The sequence below is a fragment of the Morone saxatilis genome, unplaced genomic scaffold (assembly GCF_004916995.1).
Source record: "Morone saxatilis isolate NCDOM2014 unplaced genomic scaffold, NCSU_SB_2.0 Contig19, whole genome shotgun sequence".
NCBI lineage: Eukaryota > Metazoa > Chordata > Actinopteri > Moronidae > Morone > Morone saxatilis.
Genome location: NW_023339751.1, coordinates 18,737,509 through 18,758,057, shown reverse-complemented (window position 1 = coordinate 18,758,057; position 20,549 = coordinate 18,737,509). Strand labels below are relative to the sequence as shown.

Genomic DNA, 20,549 nt, shown 5'->3' with positions numbered 1-20,549 from the left:
TTTTTTTGTTTGTTTTTTTACCAAAATATTTATTTATTGATATAGTAGTTTTGTTTTGACTGAGCCCTTAAGCAAACCTATGACAGGAAGGAGAGAAACAGGCAGAGAGTAAAGATGAAGATTGAAAGGATGCAGTGATTGTGTAACAGAGAGATATGAGTGGAGAAACTAATGAATTGCAGTACAGAGATGTAAGAAGGATGACTAATGTTGTTAGCACCATTACTGGTCCACAGATTAATTCATCAAGCAAATTCATCGTTCACCTCCCTTCTGCTTCTTGTCACAAGGCGTGTAATATGACACCCCTCAAATTTGTTCTAACATCTACCCCAGGGGGGGTCGAGCTCTCCCCTCCTCACTCTCACACACACAGACACACACACACACATACTCACGCACACCCTCCTCCTTCTTTTTGCTAATGGAGCAGGCGGAGCCACTTATGCTAAAAAGATTGCAGCTGTCTGTCAGCAGATTGTGGGGGGGGGGGCTCCTCCACTGGGGGTTATCACCGCTCTCTCTCACATGCTCACACTTTTTCATTCAGAAATTTCTCTGCCCCCTTCTCTCTGGCTGCTTTACCAATAAATCTAACTCCCTTAAAAGTGGATTGACCTGTGTGTGTGAGCCAGTGTTTAAAGCTAAATGACAGTGATTCTTATAACAAGGACATTTAGAAATCATTGTAAACTAAGGCTTATTATAATTTGAGATTTTTTTTTTACTTTATACTAGTGCCATCAAATTGCCTGAGTTTCTGTACCAATCAGAAACATGTTTATTGCCAAGTAGGCTTTCACATACAAGGTATATGCCTTGGCTTTTTGGTGCATTGTGGTTTCAATAAACGTAGAAAGAGAAAAGAAAAAACAAGCACTGCAGAAACCAAGAGTCATACATATAAAATAGAAAATAACAAATAAAAACGTTTATCTGTTTAAAATAATAGGAGCTGTACAGTGTTTACAGGATGGAATATGCAAAATATTGAATGTACAATTATTAATAAGTATGAAGAAAATGTGCAATGCAAAAATATGTGTTAATGTATTTGTACTAAAACAGTTATTGAGAAATATAAACATATATATATATAAATAGAAACTATTTTTATTTTTCATTTAGCAAAGTAAGCCAATCAATTTAAACACAAGACATCTGTACAAGAATTATGCCTACATAAAATAACCTAAAAGTGGCAACATTTGAATCATGAAAAAAGACATTTGATGCCTGCTCTCTGCAATTGTCAGTTTTTATTTCCCTAATATACCAGTGTGTATTCCCCTAAAGGATGTTAAATCTGAGTCGTGGTTCGCATCACAAACCCTACAGATGTATGCTGATGTTTGTGTTAAGCTGTCCCAATTAACACCATCAACAGGTACTAAGGTTTACACTAGCACTAAATCAACTCATGTTTCTCCGCCCCTCTAAGCCCCCCAAATGGTTCACACCTCAGTGTGTGTGTAAACACATACTCAGGGAACTAAACCACCTGGCTTAACCTTAGCTTAGCCCCACAGAGCCCTGGCTTATCTGCAAATTTCAACAGTGATTCCATAACACTGCTTTTAGCTCTGTAGCTGCATGTGGCAGAGAGGAAGGCCTCAGTGTTAAACACGGTTTTTGAGATACGCGTTGGCAGTAGAAACAAACATTTTTTTTGACTCTGTATATAGGGGTTAGGGTTGCTTTCAACCTTGCTTTCAGGTTAGAAAGATATTTTCTTTGATGTGTATAAGCTTATAGCTATGCTCAGTTTAATTACATGGGATTCAGACACAAACCCTTAACTGTGATGAGATTAAGTTTAAGTAGTAGTTCTTATATCCATTTCATTTGACATATAGTACATGAAAATGTCAAGAAACAAGTCGTATACTTTTTCCTGGTCCATATGTACGGCTCCATTCAGTATTTTGTTACTAAGGCAGAACAAGTAAAATTATTTTGTTGGAACTTATTTTAAGTTTAGTTTAGTGTTTTTGCAGCAATCAAAGCAAACAAGGTTACAAATTGCAGCTCAGACTTTAAGAAGAATCCAGCTAGATGGCATTGTAGACCCCCTTTTTCATGTGTCTCCTGCTAGCTGTACTGATTATGTGAAGAAAAAAGAAAAAAAAAACTCCCCCCAGCCTGGCCACACTCAAGCAGAGCAGTCAGAGGAGAAAACGAACCCAGGGCCTAACAAATACATGAAGGTTTGGTTTAACTAAATCCCACAGATAATGGCTACTGTGTCAAAGACTAAAGATAGTGGGAGGGGTGGTGGTAGCTGTGGATGGAGGGGAGGGGGGGGGATTACTCTGGCGTTTTGCATCAGTTGCTTTCTGCTGGGTGGCCCTGTTTGTCAAAAAAAGAAGGGAGAAATGGAGGGAAAGAGAGAAGGAGAGAAAAGCATTTAACGCGGCACATTGAGAAGAAGAGGGCTCTTAATGCCATCAAAGCAAGGGGAGAAATCAGCCATTAATTTATTCTGCCCACCACACACACACAAACACACACACACACACACATAAACCATGTACACCCCTTCTGTTGTTTTTTCCAATTATTGATAATTTCAGTAACATCTGGTCCATGCCGGTCTTGGAAGCCCACCAGAACCAAGGTTGACAAAATGTTACCGCTGAGCCCCTTCCCTCGCTCTGTCTTTTTGCGCGTGTGTTGTGCGCACACACCTTCAATGATTTGTGTGTGGATTGAATTATAGCCCTGACGTGAGGAGAAATTTTTCACCCTTAGATTCAGGAGGAGGGGCAGATGACTGGGCTATTCATTGGCTGATAAGAACTGATGGGGAGGTTAATAAGCTACACACCCAGGTCATCGCAGGCTTTTTACTGGGCTACAGAGGAGAATGGAGGACGATGATGAGCGTGTGGGTGTGGGTGTGTGTGTGTGTGTGTGTGTGTGTGTGTGGAGAGAGCACGTTGTAAGCGGGTGGAGTTAGGAGTGCATGTCTTCAGATATCTATACTTTGACATACCTTTAAAGGTCCCTCAAAGTTCTCTCTATCGCACTAAATTAGCTAAAATCTAAATTGTGTGTAGGAGAGAGTGAGTGTGTGTGCTTTGCTATAATCAGTTGTTAAATGTCCATTGCACTCAAAACTGAGTAGGATATTTATGTATACGTGTTTGTTTATTTACTGATAAATCACTTAAAATGAGTAAAATAACTGTAGCATAAGTTTCAGTGCCCATGTTACATCACAGATTTCATAAACCAGTACAAAAACCAGTTGTTAACATGAAAGTTTAATTGGTTCAACAATTTCCCAGTCACTTTAAAAGTTACGTAAGATACTGTAGGAGATGTGGGAGTGGTGGGAGTGTTTTGTCACAGAAGAAGATCTACATATTTATAAAGGAGGTGGAATTCAGTGTGACTTTTGATCATCTTTGTGGATTTGTATTAAGTACCTTACCTCTTTTAAACACGCTTTAACATTAAGCCTGGCATCGCTGTTATTCACTAACACAGCTCAGGCTACTTTTTTCCCCCACAATTCCCCTGTGTAACCTGAGGCTAGAGGCAAGCACCCCCACTGAGAAGAAGACAAAACACTCAAACAGAAAAACAGTCTAATCTCTTTTCTTCTCACTAGTCTCTTTCCCTCTCTCTCCCTCTCCCACATACACATACTGACTATTTAGCAATGCTGCTGTTGGATACCCAACTTTATACAAAAACATGTCAATACTTCAAGTCTCTGTCCTTAACTTGCAATCATTAAATAGATTCAAATAATGACACATGTAATTACTTTTGTCAAATTTAAATCAACGTTGGATTCTTCAGTTTTAAATAGCCAGCAGAGAAATGTGAGCGAATTTGTCAACATATTCAGTATATTTATGTAATCATATAGCTGAGCTCAAACAAACCGCAGTACTGCCAGGAACGTGCATAGTACTATAAATGCTTTTTATGGCATCAATCAAAATGTACACGACTCAACCTTAATTGCTCATTCCTTCAGTACACAGTATTGTTATTAACGTGCATCGATCAAGAATTAATTTTTGAGTATAAATAATACAAAATGAATGTAGAGCAGGTTATGCTGCGAGTCTCACAATAATGAAAGTCAGAATTCCCTTAATGACTGATACCTGACATGGCTGTAGTGGTGCTGAGGAGTAATGTGAATCAGCATCAAAGGGGTTTTAACAGGTGGAGCTGAAGATGTTTTCCCAGTGATCACCATTGGTGTTGAGGTGTTGGATTGAAGAATCTCTCCCACCTTCTGTTGTATCACTGGAGCTTAATAGAAGCCAGCCTCCAAAGGTCCAAGCAAAGGCTCTCATTCTGAAGAATAGAAAAAGACACCAAGCCAGACCCTAGCATGAGGTCTCTCCTCTCTCCTCTCCCCCTTCATACCTACTCTTGTCCCAGGGCTAATAGGCAGGCACCGGGCGCCTTTCCTGCTCCCTATCACCCACTCACCTTAATAATAAAAGAGAGCCCCCTGTGGAAAGGAGCTAGCATGAGCTGGTGAAGATCACGCTGTTAATAGGATGATGCCTTTTTGCCTTTTGTCATGAGATTATGAACAGGGATAGCCTCTCCTCACTGCTCCTCCACTCTTCTCTACTCTTCCCACACACAGCTACAGGCGTCCTGGAGGGCCCCGTTGAGTTGGAGTGGAGACAGGCGTAACCGAGGCTTTGTTCCTCTGCTTGTATTGTAAAAGACTCGCTAATGAAATACCTTTTAGGGGGTATCGGCAGGTGAGCTCCCCAATCAGGCATTTCAGCAAAAACACACACAGGCATCCATACACTCACATATTCTCCGTCTCCTCTCATCTGCCCCCTCTTGCTATATTAATTACCTGAAGTGCTCTGGCCTTGCAAAAAGCTCTCGATTCTGCCGCTCTCCTCCTTCTCTTCATCCAACACGACAGGCACAACGACCTAAGCTAGCCTAAAGTGGGGGGTGCAACAGAAAAGGGAGGATGATAATAGCAGTAATGAACACGGGTGACAATAATGAGAAAGGTAATTGAGAAATCGTGTATGGCAAGCCCCCTGATTTTCCTTTTTCAGCCCCAAGCTAAGTGGGGACAGGTTGAAAATCATCTTATTTAGAGCTCAGTTAAATGGTTCTGAGAGAGCGGGGATTTCTGACGCTAAAGCTAAAGCGAGCTGACAAGCACAGAGTGGTGATACAGCGACCTAATGGGTTAGGGAGTGTTTAAAGTCACTGTTCCCGTCATGATTTTTTTTTTCTTTTAATTTCTTATTGACTGCTCACTTTGATTGTTTTCTACTGTTCTGTATGTATGGGTGTGAGAAATCGCCCCCAAATGGATCAAAGACTTGCTGTTTGATCATCGAGCAGGTCTATGTGTGTTTGTGGTTATTGTGCTTTCATACTATGTTTACTGTAAGTCCATGATACATGTATTTTTGTGTTTGTGTGTACACTTGTGGACTGCTGTCTACCTTCCTTGTATGTATGTGTGTGTTTTTCTGTTTTCCTCCTGGCCTTCTCGCACAGTCTGTGATAGACACAGGGCGGTCTGGGCTTTAACAGACAGAGGCTGCCTCCACCAGCCCATAGTCTGCCACTCTCTGATAATGTTTATTGATTTGTAGCAAAAACACAATTTGATGGAGTGGGGCGAGGGAGGGAGGGGTTGAGGAGGGGGAGGATTGTGTTTGTGTGATTGTCACAGCTTTGGCCCGGCAGAAAAATACTCCAGAATTGACATTTGTTTTGTAATCTCACCCCAATTTCAGTCCTTTTTATTTAAAAGTCAATTAAAGGATCAAATACGTAAGTTTAACTCTTAAACACACATTTTATTTAAGTAGTTAAAATGAGACGGTGGAGAAAGTTGAAAGAGAAGAAGAGCTAACGAGAGAGAGAGGAAGCTGCGGAAATGATTTGTCTTATGCAAATACACTCTTCACACCTCTATACAAGCAACAGAAAGTAAGTGTGTGTGTGTGTGTGTGTGTGTGTGTGTGTGTACATAGTGAAGACTCGTAATATGAACATTTCATCTCCAGAGTGAGTCTATTATGTGAACTCTGTTTGCCCACCTCTCCTTAACCTCTAAGGTGGAGGAATGAGAGGTGTCTGGAGGTTGGTCTACTGTTAGCTCTGAGGTCAAATGTGTTTGCCCAAGGGTGTGTGTGTGTGTGTGTGTGTGTGTATTTCTGTATACATAGAAGAGTTGGCAGAAGAGAGCAAGGAGGCGTATGTGTGTTTAAGAGAGAGGAGGATGAGAGGAGGAAACATATTAACAGGACAAACCTATCGTCTGTGTTTAACATGGTCTCTGAACACAAATGTTCAAACAGTGACATGATAGGCGCTGCGTATGCACACTCTCCTGCTCATTAAACGAGGCTTTGGCAGTCCTACTTACTGCTGTCCATAGTTCATCTCTCCTTGAAACAGAGCTCATGATCAGGGCTGCATGATAACAGCTAAAATTGTAGTGGGACTTTTACTTTATATTACAAGCATCAGTATAGATACATTAACTTTTGGTTAAACTGAAAGAAAAAAAATACCTAGAATATACGAGACAAAAATATTTGATAACTAAGAAATTAAGTCTTTGTGCTACATTAGTAAATACCTTTAGAGAGAAACTGAATGCTGCCCCAATTACATTTTTATTTTTTATACCTAAACATAACCAAGAGCAGGACACAGGATGGAAACCCCAGCCTCCCCTTGCTTTGTATTTCCACCATCCACCTTGATCTTCCCTAAGACTTCCATCCAGCTCAAGAACATACCAATCACTTCCTTCACTTTAAAAACTTTGCAGTAAAACGTTATGTTTTCTCATAAACAGATTAGGCAATTAGATTAATTAGATTTTATTTGTTATTTTTAGAAGATAGATGTTGCAGTGTACCCAATCTTTTTTTTATGTTTACAGACTAGGATATTATGTGCAGTAGATGTCAAATTTTACTTTAGTAATGTTTAGGTTTTATCATCATTACCAGCATCAGACAAGCACTCAAGGTAATGGAGATACAGAAGGACAGCATATACTGATCAGCCTGGTGGTCATAATGTTCTGCAGCCCCAAACACAACAAACTGCGATGCACCTTCTCTACCTTTTCTATCAGAACCAGAACCTCAATATACACCGATCAGCCATAACATTATGACCGATCGGTGTATATTGAGGCTGTGCTTTGATTTCACTGACTCATGATCAGTTTACAGTGGCCAGTATGGGCTGAATTTTGAAAACACGCAAGGGGCCTAACTGGTGCTGAACCATACCAATGTGGCAGGTGAGCTTTTTGTAATCTCAGGACAATTTTATTTAATAAACCAATTAACACCTCGACAGTTGTTAATTTCAAATCTTTTTGGTCTCAGTGATTTATTTTTATTGGGCTAATGGACTGGCTAATATTTTAACATTGAACCCAGGCTGATTTCCTGTGATTATTGATTATTGATTATGAAAACCAAAATTGTTACTCAAGATCATACATGAATAATTCAGCTGCTCTGCATGTTTCTTTTCGTATCATCATACTGACTTAAAGATAGACCTCCGCCATTAATACACTTAGTTATGGAAAAGACCCAATTCATCCCTCTGCCCCCAGAACTCTGTCACACCCCACTCCTGCTTCTCTTGCTCTCTCCCTACCTCCGCCTCTTTTGTAAGTTGTAAAGCAAGCAGTGGTTGACAAATGACACCGGTGGAAAAGGCAGTCATTGTGCCTCAATGTGAGAGGAGGTTTTTTTCTTTCTTTCTTTTTTTCTTATTTTACTTTTCTCCTTTTTCTATCCGGGGGGAGGGAGGGAAAGAGGTGAGTGTGAATCGGTTAATGTGTTCCATTCACCAGACATTATACACAGGTTCAATAAAGCAGGAATCTGCTCTATACGCTGGGACCATTGTGCCATTGAGGGCGGCTAAAAAGGCCTCGAACAAGCCTCCCTGGAAAAAAATAGCCCTCAGCACCACTCCAGTGGAGAGCAGAATAGAATAGGAGAGAGCAGGAGAACTCACATATGCAATGTAGAGAAGATGTAGTAGTAGAAGTAGAGGTGGAGGAGGTTGATTCTTACACATATCACAAGTGTTGTAATGTTGCTGAGTTGTGAATCACAACAACTGTTGCACTCGGTGTACTAGAGTGTAACATTTGAAGAATTGCAAAAAAAAAAAGGAGGAAGCTGTCAAATGTGATGATTAGATTTATTTATAACTGAAAATCTTCTCCAGCATGAAAGAAACGCCACTACTGCAGGCTTTAGATTATCTTTAATGGCGAAAGCTGAATTTGAGAGCGCCCTAACCTTTCTTTCTTACAAGCTACATTCTCAGTATCTCCGTGTCTCCTTTCTAACAAGACACTCCTCTGCTCACATTAATTAAATCAAGTCTTCAGTAGGCTACTTACGCACAATTCCCCCCCTCCGGTCCTCGCCACAGACCTCTCTGATTAGGCCGGCCCCTGTCATGCATATTCACATCGCTGCAATGACAGCCTTTTAACGAGCTCTTACCTAATCACAGGAAACAATGTTCATCCTGTTCTTTTTATTCCTCCTTTTCTCATTTCCTTTCATGCGTCTTTGCCTTTCATCTTCCCTGATCCCCGCTGATATCAGACGGGCTTGATGGTCGGATGGAGAGAACGATGGGAGAGGCACAAGTGCGGCTCGTCCCTAAATAAACTGCAATTCAGAAAGTGACTTGAACACAGAAGAGAAGTTCAGTTCTATCTCCTCCCTTTCCCTCCTCCTCTTCTCCTTCTTTCTCCTCCTCCTCCCCGCCTTTATACATGTACGATAGACAAATTGGATTAGCAGCTATTGGATTAAATTGGCAAAATGGTTGGATAAGAAATGAGATGAACGTGCTGTGATCACAGCTTTTAATGTTTTTCTCTTTCCGTCTCATCCATTTTCCCCTTTATCCAAGCTGCTGCCTTCAAGGAACAGAGAGAAGTTTTGCTAGTAAAGACAAGTGTAGGATTTCCTGCTTATCTAGTTACCACATTTCATATTGTTTAAACTAATACAAGTAGTCTGTAAGTGGCCTGGTGGTCTAACGGTCAAAAGGCTGTTCCATAACCAGAAGGTCAAAGTATTGACCCATGTGACTCAAAGCAATTAGTCAATTTATCGATTAGTTGAATGACAGAAAATAAATTAACTACAAATGTTTTAATCAGTTAATCTTTTAAGTAATTTGTTGAGCAAAAATGTCAAATGTGAGGAGTTTCTTCTTATCTCTGGTTGATAGAATTGTAAATTAAACAACTTTGGGTTTTGGTTGCTCAGACAAAAGCAGCAGCATTTAAAGACATTGCCTTGGTGTCTCGGAAATTGTGAGGGTCATTTTTGCCACTTTTTGATGAAAAGATTAATTAAACACGTTATTGACAGTGAACTTTTATTTCTGATTCGGGAAAAAAAAAAAAAAAAGTAATTTCCCCACGGGGATTATTAAAGTATTTCTGATTCTGATTCTGATTCTGAACTGACAATGAAAATCATCATTGATTGCAGCCTTACTGCAGCAGTGCACCATCAGTGGCTGCTTTAATCACCAAGGAACAATAAAGTGTGCATACTTAAGACAATTAAATTAGTGTTGGCGTCAAACTGTGTCTATAAACTGAGGCTCTGTACCTGCTCTGTAGATTCCCATGTCCTTTACAAACTCCTGTGTGAAATATGAGAAATAAGTTGTACCCAATTACATAAATATAACATACAAAACAAATCTTATCTTATTTCTGGTTGTATGTCTGGCATGCTTAGCAAATTAAAAGTCAATTGAAAATACAGTCAAATGAATGAGTATTTACTCACTGAAACTACTCCTTGCATGCATTTAGTGAGACCTAGCATAGTAACATTACACACTTAATTAAAAACCAGCACAGGCCAGCAGCAGCAGCAGTTTGACCACCTCAGGGTGGGTTTCATTATTCCTATCTACACTGAATGGAACAGGGGCCAAGATAGCTATCTTAATCTTATTTGGCTATAGAGGCTCACTCTGTCTTTTCACCCCATCGTTCCTTCTTTCTCTTTCTCTCACTCTCTGTCTCTCCCATGGATGCATACAAACACAGATTGACCCTTTCTAACCAGCCTTTCTTTATACCTGAAGGATGACAGTCCCCCTCCACATATGGCAGTTTGTGTCATTGTATTCTCAGTTCTGTGAGTGAGACAGAGAGAGATTGAAACAAGAGAAGAGGGAGACAGGCAATCAGATAGAGGGGTTGTCGGGATGTGTGTATCAGTTGTATCTTGGCTGTGTGTGTGTATATGTGTGTCTCAGTCGATTGTATCTTCAGTGTTTCTCACCATCGCAGCCACATTGATAGCTGAGGTAACACCAAACATGATATTAATGACGATAAAGTTACTGTAGGTAGGGAAACCCTGTGTATCTCCATCAGACATATTTCACTAATCCTTTGATGTCCTGATCAAACATTGTACCAAAGCCAAACTTACTGCTTCAGTCTCCACAGATTTTGGCCTGTTTTAGCTCTGCCCTGCTCTGTGTTGAGCACTGAGAAATGGCGTGTAAGGCAAGCAGCAAGACCCAGAATGCAACCTGCCAAACTGCCAGATGCTTTGATCCAAGATGGCCCCCTGAGAGCCAGCATGGATCCACAGATTCTCAGAGCCAAGGCTGGATTCACAGACACAGTGTCAGTGGTGCTTGCCAGGGATATTTACACCATTTGTCTTCATACAACACAACGTTCACCAGTTTTTTTTCCCTCTGTTGTTGTCACTCTTAACATATGCCATTTGGTGGGCGAGCTCATCACAGTACAGCCAGTGGATACATTTTTAGACAAAGGGTTGTCTCAGTGGGAATCAAACCCCCAACCCTGCATTAGAGCCCTAATTTATGGATTGAGCAACAGAGTGCAGCTCTTAGTAATCGTCTACATATATAACACTGAAACAGCCACTAACTAATTTTACCTAAAAAAAAAGTATGTAAATAAATTAATAAAACCTCAAAGGAGAGAATTATCTATTATGAAAATATTTAATAAACTAAAAAATAAACTTTTTACTCTACCAAAATGTATTTTGTGAATACCAAAAAAACACAATAAGAAAATAATTGCAACGTTCTCCACCATCTGATGAGCAGGTTCTCATCTTTGCAGTTGTCCACTGTAAGATGTGTCTTGTATTTATCAATGGGTATGAAAGGATTGTAGTTCCCATACATAAATGGCAGACCCAGTTAATGTTACTCAACTGAAACAGTAAACGCTGCAGACACACCTCCGTCTCTTAAAGAGTCAGGTAGTATCTGGAGGTCAGAGTTCAACTCTAGAGAGGTTGAGTGAAAGGAGGAGGTTGCTGAGCAGCTGTCCTGTACCACTCGTCCTCCCTACATCTCTCCATCCCCTCTTTTCTTTCTCTGCTTTCAAAGCGCTCACCTGCTTGCCCTTATTCCCTGCTTCACTCCCTTCCTCCTTCAGTCATCCCACGTCCCCTCAACATTCACTGCTTTCCCCTCATCTCTCCTTTCTCCTTCCTTCTTCCATTTCTTTCCTCTTTTTTTCCTTCCTGCTCTACTTTATCCTACCTCCCCTACCTTTACCCTGACCTCCCTGCCTTTCTCTCTTCGCTCTCCTCCTTTCCTTTCTCTCCCTCCCTTCGCCTCCCCTCCCTCCTTTCATAAAATGCGGCTGGTGGTTGGCTGGTAGCTGCTGGCTGGCTAGCGGTGGGGGATATAGCTTTATAATCCCTCCTCGTCTTCCAACCCGCCTCGCCACAATGTCACAGGAGCTTAATATTTGCCATTATTATTTGCTTGTTTTATTTGACTTCGAGGCAGCACAATGACCTGTCAGGGCCGGCTTTATCCCCCCTCCGAGTGTCGTCCGTTTCAAAGTTGACTACAGTAATCCACGAGCCCCCGATTCCGCTAAATCCTGAAGCTTTCTTTCATTCGCTCGTTCTTTTTTTTCTCTCTCTCTCGCTCCCCCCTCCCCGCTCCACCCTCCTAAATGAAATTACATACATCTGCTGGCTCAGAGTATCACAAATGTCCACACACTCACCGGTGTCCGCGCACACATCCACGCGCCTGCCTTTTGTCGTGAATGACGCAGCGGCCCAGTACTCCCTCTTCTCTGCAGTGAGTGGTGGTGTGTGTGTTTGATGGAACAAGACACATTTCTCTGGGATTTATCTTCTCCTGAGCAGCTGAATCTGTCATATATGCACAGATTGTGATCATTTTCAGGTGCCCATAAAGCACTAAACCTATTGTCTTTATGTCTATATTGTATTGAAGGTGTTATACAATAAGTCATACAGTAGAAAGTAGTAGTATAGTGAGCTTGATGTTTGACTCTATCAAAAATGAGCGCAAATGAAAGAAATGTCAAATTCCTGTTCAAGTAAGAAAAAATAGATCAGAACTTCAGGAAAACATGTTGTTCTTCCACTGTACAGCACACCAGTGCCGGTCTTGTTATTCGGAGGACCCTCAATTAATAAATAAGTGGTATGAAATGTCTTCTTAGTGTTAATTCTGTTATGATGCCTGTCGTAGCTTCCCAGCTATTAAACCTCCCTCTTGAGAAAGGGAGAAAAAAACAGCGAGAGATAATAACATAAGCCCTAAGAAGATCTTTCATCTCGCGTCCTCTGTTTTCATCCATTTCTTCTCTTCACAGACGTACTAAGTGTCAGATTAATGCTGCTGTCGCTGTTTAAATGGCCTCCAGTGCCACAAAGCTTCTAGACATAAACAGTGCGAAGTGAACTGACCACAGCAGAGTTTATTTACACTGACGGAGAGAAAGAAAGAAAGAAAAAAACATATATGAAAACAAAACTTATATTAATTTAATAGTATTTTATAATAATCTATGTCGGCTTTAACACACATGGACACATAGTCCATCCTGTAATTTACTGTAATTTATTTTGTATTTATCTGGAAAGACTCCTCCCTCCAACAATTACATATAATCACATATGTCAGTTTTAGATTCTGTAATTATTTGTTGTAGTAGAATATTTTTCTTAGGGCAATAATGAAACGTGTTAATTCATTTAAAGGCCCAGTTCTGTCTCATTAGCTACATAAATGTGGTATAAATTCATATAGAAATTCAAGATTTTGTCGTAATGATACCAAACCAGCTTTTTTGTGTTTGTCTCCAGGTTGGAGATTCAAATTAACAGCTTATTGTCCTGCTGTTTAACAACCTCAGTAATATAAAAATGTATTTATCCTCACCAGAAAACTTTAATAACTTTAATAGGTTATAATTATTATTATAATAATAAATTTAGCTTGGTAGTCTCTACATTGAAAGGCATGTAAATCAAACTTTAAGTGATAACATGTTCCAGATCACATGCAAAACTGTTGTTAAATAACCCCTTAATAATTGGTCTTCAAATCACTAAAACTACAATCTAAATGATTATTTTATAAATATATTAAATATTTTTATCAGGATCACCTGATTTCATGAAACTGAGGCCTCGAACAGAAGCCCAGCTGTTGTCAAACACACAGATCCTCCTCTTTATTCTTTATTCCAGACTGACCGATGTTTGCTGTTATATGGCTAGCATTTGAAGGTTTCCAGTCACTGTATCAGTTGTGCGCATCCTATTGTACCCTGTAGTAAGTTACAGCATAGAGCTTTAGCCCCAGGCGTGGGCGAAGCTTACATTAGCCATGCATCTGAGCCTTGCTAGCTCTCCATGTGTTGAGCAGGTATTACACGAAGCGTCAGAGAGTACCAGAGACGTGTTTTTTTGAAGGCCTGCTGAGTGATTGGTGGGATATGTATTGCCCTACAGTGAGAGGCTCTACTCTGTAAAGGCGCTCGACGGTAATCGCTGAGTTAATCCCGCCCCGGTTGAAGCCGTATTGACGTTGTGAAGACATGGTGTGAAGTATGTGAATGATTACACAAGGAACATAAGCAAGCAGTGTATTTACACACACACACACACACACACACACACACACACATACAGTAAATATCTGGTGGACATACTGACTCTGCAGTGGCAAATAGACTTAACGGAGTCGTTTATCTGCATCATCTCTTTCATGTGTATACTGTACATTTGTACACACTATGCTCTAATTTAGTTGTTTACAAAGGGTGGTAGAAAGTGACCTTTTATCTATTAGGCCGATTTTACTGTAACTGATGTTACTCCTCCTAACAGCTACTTTTATGGCTTTAAGAGTGGAGGGACCTGAGGAATAAATATTAACAGCTTCTGATATTATTTATAAATGGTATACTATCATGTGTGTAACTCTGTGTGTTTGTGCTGTTTTTTCAGGCAACAACAAGGAGGAAGAGGAGGCCATGATGCAGGAGTGGTTCATGTTGGTCAACAAGAAGAATGCACTCATCAGGAGACAGAACCAGCTCTCTCTGCTGTATGTATCCTAGGGACTAACTGTTTTACTGTACCATAATCTGTTTACATTTGCCTTATCTTACTGTTTAACCAGTGACCTTAACATGTAGGTCATTTTATACTAATTAACACTGCACCCACTATCCATTTTCAAGAACTCCTTTAATTATTTAAAATGTATTTTTACAGGATTTTTCTGTTTTATTTTAATTCTTAACTACTATAAGCTACTGATAGAAAGCCATTTGCATCTGTTTGTTTTCCTATATTTTCCGTGCACTGAGAAGCATTAAAAACCCACACACTTCTGTTCAAGCATTAGATCAAACTCGTTGAAGCCACACGGGGTGGGAGTGTGCTCTCCACTCCATTCACCCCCTCTGTCTATCCGCTCATTGATTTACATGTGGACGGATATGAAATCAATAGAAACGTGGCGATCGTCACTCTATCGCTAGTCTCTTTGTATGTGGTCAGCTGCGACAGGTGGAGACACACACATACACGCTGCCTTTTTTTCTTTATTCGCGGCTGTTGGGATTTCAAAGTGTGCAAGTGGAGGAGAGATTGAAGTATTCATAATCACATTATATCGTGGGAAAGGGGAGGCTTTTAAAGTGGCCAATTGACAGAAGGGCTGATTATTAGCCCTTTCTGTTCTCTCTTTGTGGAGGCGAAGAGAAAAGGCTCCTGTGAAGGACAAATTCTATTAGGGACCGAATAAGCTCATTTTTTAATATGGCTGAAAGAGGAAAGAATTCAATTTGTGCTGCATACACACACGGACACACCACATATACCCATGCATACACACATGTAGACCACACACACTCATGGCATGTCCATAGATACACGTACATGTCTTTGTCTTTTTCATTTTCCTTCTCCTTTATTCCTCACGTCATTCTGTCTGTTATGTATTTTCACCACCTTTCCTTTCTCTGTATGTTCTCTTTTTGTTTCCTCACACACAAACACACACACACGCATTCACCCAGGGCTGTGTGAGTGCAGTATGTGTATCAGTTATGTGCAGTAGATTAATGCGAAGCTGGAGAAGGTTCAGGCGAGTAGCTGAATCAATGTTTATTGCAGGTTTCTTTAAGTGCTTAATGATTTAGTCATTAACATATTGATGAACTTTGTTGTGTGTGTGTTGTTTTTTTTCTCTCTCTCTCGTTCTAACTTGCCACAGGGAGAAAGAGCATGATCTGGAGAGACGCTTCGAACTGCTGAACAGAGAGCTGAGAGCAATGTTGGCCATCGAGGGTAAGATACACACACAAGTACACACTCTGGAGGTCTTGGGATTTAATATGGTGTCTGCAGGTATCAGACAGTAGAGATGTGTCATGTCTCTGCTCTGTTTAACGTCACAACAAAATCTTACTTGTACATTTTCTCTTAACTTCACTACCAAATAGTTCCATTTAAATTTATGAACAATTTAAAATAATCTACTGGATTATGATACTGTTTGCAAAAGTGAAGCAGAATAACCAACAATATGTCATGGAGTCAGTTTTCATAATGTAGTTGGCGTTGCATTGTGCTCTCCCAGTGGCTGGCTGGGTCACTAATTTAACAGTCAGATCAAATTTTTTCGAGTAGAACATCTGATAATGGCTACTAGAGATGACAAACTGCAACACTTGAAGTTAATTTTCCATTTCCTGGTGATAAAGGGAAGGTTAAATCTACTGTCATAGTTGTTTGAGTTCTAGTAAAGTGATTCATCTTTCTCCACCTCTATTGTTTTCACGAGTCTGTGTTATGTTTTGTCCAGCTGTTGACCAGCCTTCATTGAGAGCCTAAAGCAGGATGATTTGAATTCTGCGTTGGCTTCTTGATGAGGATTAAGATGCGAGTTTGCGAGGGATTTCACTCCCTGATACTTGATCAATGCTATCTGTTTCCTAGCTAGACCCCGACCAGCCAATGCCTGATTTGAAATCCAGCCGCAGCCACATCGAGAGACGGTTTGCGAGAAAAAAAAAGAGAAAAAAGCAGTTATATTATTGAAAGCTTGTTAACTATACCGCAGCCAGAAAAGCAGCCATTGTGTCGTATCAAAGTTGTCAGGGGGCCAGGGAAGTTTAATCCCCTTCGACGGCGTCCTCTTTGGCAAAATGAACCTTTTGCCAATCAATGCTAATTGATTTTGCTATTCGACATTGACCACCACCACCCCTTTCCCCAACCCCCTACCCCCCCTCTTTCTCCTCACAGCCTTCGGACACCCATTGTAATTTCAGCGGGCACCTGATAAGGTACCTGGTCCATAATAAATCAATTGTAATTAGCAAGAAAGGAGGGGGGGGGGGCAGGCAGGAGGGAGCAGACAAGCGTAGCCAAGCAGGAGCGGCAGACGGTGCCAGGCTGCCTGCGTCCAGGTTGATTTCCTCTGTCTTCGCCCGGCCATTTTATTTATTTATATTTATTGAGCTGCAGTGTGTCCACAGCTTGAGTCAAATGGGAGGATTTCTGTTTTTCTGGTTCATATGGCAGTTTGTGTGTGTGTCAGTGAGTTTGCTTTCACTGTGTGTGTGTGTGTGTGTCTGTTTTATTATTTTTTATTTTACTGAGCTGAAATGTGTGAAAGTCTGCTTTTGTCTTTTTGTGGCGTGTGTGGTGGGGGGGAGGGGGTTAACCTTTGCTTCTGTAAGTGCATATTTCTTTATATATTGGACCTATATAATGTGGCTGTGTGTGTGTGTGGAAGTGAGAGAGTGTTTCTCAACCGGGGAACGTGTTTGGGTGCATGAACCTAATCAAGGTGTGAGTAGGAGGCAATTGGCCCGGCTTGATTTGATACCTGTTTGATTTATTCACTAATCAGAACCAATCAAGCTCCAGCTTCGGCTCAGCGGGGCGATCACGGCTCACCTTCCCAGCACTGAGACGCTCAGTTTTCAACTACTTCAAACTTAATGCACTTTGCCTGGGTTTCCAACACTGTGGGTATTTTTGTCATGAGCCACTCATGGAGATTTACAGTGATTTTTAGAAGAGTTAAGAGGATTTTAATCCGGTTTGCATCCTGCATAAGTACGCTTTATAGCCAAAATTACTGCCAACACTGGCTATAAATGGTGTATTGCTTCTTTAATACGCCACTATTATAAAATTAGGATGTACAGTCATTTTTTTCAGGTATATATGGGTACTAATTTTCTTCATATTGGTAGCAGTTTGGTTGCTATGAAACTCATAAGTAGCAGTGTTTAGTAATTTACGATTTCATTTATTTATTAACTATTGTCCGGTTAAAGAATTGTTATCACATATTCTCAGTGGTTTACGTCATCGAGCCAATCATAACAACTGAACATTACAGTATTCAAAATAACTGTTTACTGTTAACAATTTAAATTAAATGTACAGGTGAGGACTATTCACTCTATATTGTAATGTGTGGATAAAATTGTATCTCCTAACATCCGTATAATAACAATAGCATTTAATTTAAGACTGAAAATTGGAGAAACCAGAACATTCAGAATAGGTAAAGTGCTCGACATCATGTCATAACAGCTTAAAAGTTTACTCCAGTGATTTAATATTGTACCACTTTTGAGAGAAAATAAAGAATGACCAGAATTGAGGCAGCAGAAGCGGGGATATCCTGACTTTTAGCCCCAGCAATGAGTCACACTGAGAAAAAAAACCCCATTAGATCCTACACCTCCCATTATGCAACTTGATAACGTCTTTCATTAGACACTTCCTGCCAGACAAACTCCCACATCTTTCCAACTCCACACCTCCAGTTTGTAACACGGTCTCAAGCCGAAACTGAGATAAGATGGGGTCATTTGCTCGGACTTGACAAAGCTCTTCCACAGCCACAGATGACATTTAACAGTTTTTACAGGCTGAACTAGATCTCTGAACTTCATGTGTAAAATCTGAGTAGTTTCATCATATCGGAGCCCATTCTTTGCACTATTTGTGGCCAGAATTTTTATTTGCATTCTGTAATTGCCTCTCTATAAAGCAGTTTTAATTGTTACTGGCAGAGTCTGCCTTTCCTGTGCAGGATTCAAGTGGCTACAGGTGTCATTAAAGCAAGCAGGACTGAAAGTCCCAACTAAGGACTTTAATTCTGTGTTTTCATTGTTGTTGAGATTCCAATACGGGTCGCTGGCAGGTATTAAGGACATAGAAATATCCAATCTTCTCACTGATGTTTGTTTATGTAGCTCATATAGAGGCTTCAGTATTAATTAGTTTCATAACCGGTTAAAAAATCCTTGCAGTAACCTCAAGTTACCATAACATCTATCAAGTTAATAGTTAAATATACATTATTTTTAGCTCCATGTTCCTTTGGACGGTCCATCACAGTGCATGTAATTTCCAATAAGCCAGCAGGGAATTTCTTTCATCCAACATTGAATAGACTGTTGCTGTACAAGCCATGTCTCGCTGAGGCCGACATAGCAGCAATCAATCAAAGCAGCTTCAGCTGGGCCCGAGCGGAGCGCTAGCTTGTTAGTTTGATTTCACACAGCTGAGCAGGGTCTGGCCCCGGAGCTGAACCACAGGCTGGCATGGGAGGAGCTGGGCTGCTGTCTGCAGCTCTGCGGCTCTGCAGGTACGCTGTCAGCAACCTGCTGCCACCACAGGCCTGCAACAGCATTCCCACAGCTGTGCATCAAATGGCTACCAGCAGAAAACCATGTCCACAAAATCCAAGAAAAACACAGTTACGTGTTGTGAGAGCTGTTGCAACATGTTTACATTTACTGTAGCTGTCAAAACTATAGAAAGTTATCTTACAGGCATAGTTTGACATTTTTGGAATGGCACTTATTGGCTTTCTTACTGAGAGGTAGATGAGAAAATTGACACCACTGTCATGTTTGTACAGTAAATATGAAGCTGCCAGTAGCCAACCAGTTACCAAGCAACCAGCAGAGACCCCCTGTAAAACCCAGGAATTGTCATTTTTTTATTTTTCGATTTTTGTACAGATTAAATAAAAAAGATATAAAATGTTAAATAATGAGCTTTAGAGGTGCTGATAGGCAGAATTTGTTACCATTGGACACAGCCTGACTGTCTGCTTTCTCCAGTCTTAGTTAGCCTGCTGCTAGTTTTGGCTTCTTACAAGCATTCTTGTCTAACTCTGGCAATGAAGTGAATATATGTATATTTACCAAAACGTGTTAGGTGTGTAAAATTATTACCGCATTGTTTACATTCATTGCTAACTTCTTCCTCACTGCCTTTTTGCTGCAGTGTGATAGCGTGATACCCGCAAAAATGTGTATTACTGTAACAGCATAAAGACATTTCCTCATAGCGATACTAGTGGTCAAAAACATGTAATGCATAATGAAGGAGCGGCAAGGCAGTACAGAATTACTGTCCAAGCACCTAGATGCGTAACATGCAAACACACATCCACACTCTCCCAGAAGCGCAGTTGGACTCCAGTTTAGTGTAAGATATCTCGTTTCATCCAGCCTCTGTGCTGGGACTGTTTGAAGCAAAGGGAGCTCATGTGTTTGATGGAGACTTACCTTCTTCCTCATCTCCCCTCAGCTTCCACAGAAACTTCTCCTCTTTGATGTCTCTCCCTCCTCCACTTTCTGCCTCCTGTCATCCATCTTTCCTTTATTTTTTTTCTTCTACCTTCTTTCCATCTCCCTCCCAAAGGAAGTATTCTGTCCAGATGGAGGTGGTGGTAATGAATAAAAATGTCCCTGCATAGCTCGCAGGGCCGAGTAGAAATGCTAAAAGCTTAGTTTAACTGTGGCGACGCCGTCCTGTTTAAATAGCAGGGTGTCTTATGGAGGCTAGTATTTCATTAGTAATCGAGGATAGATAGAATAGTCAGGATAGAAATGCATCATGTAACCATTTAGATAGAAATGAATAACCCATTCATATTTAAATGTATTTTCTGTATGAAAGGACTTTGATAGTGGCGAATACCCATGTGAACTTTATATATATGTATATAAATATATACATTCTGGCCTAAACGTCTAATTTTATTTCTGTGCAATTTGATATAAGTGGCATCAACAACCTTTCAGGAAAATGTAAAATAGTTTAAACATAAAAAAAAGGCAAAATAATTCATTCTAGCCGCTCGCCTGTGGCTAGAATGAATTATTTTGCCTT

The 20,549-nt window shown here is 40.5% G+C and overlaps 1 protein-coding gene across 5 annotated transcripts in view; it reads left to right on the top strand.

Annotated features, from left to right (window-relative positions):
• ehbp1 (EH domain binding protein 1) overlaps positions 1 to 20,549 on the top strand; it is a 150,123-nt gene that overhangs the window by 122,710 nt on the left and 6,864 nt on the right. For all 5 annotated transcript variants that reach the window (XM_035663568.1, XM_035663567.1, XM_035663565.1 and 2 more), the window contains 2 exons: positions 14,334 to 14,433; positions 15,610 to 15,683. In XM_035663568.1, coding sequence (XP_035519461.1) covers positions 14,334 to 14,433; positions 15,610 to 15,683 — 174 coding nt within the window. The remainder of the gene's footprint in view (positions 1 to 14,333; positions 14,434 to 15,609; positions 15,684 to 20,549) is intronic.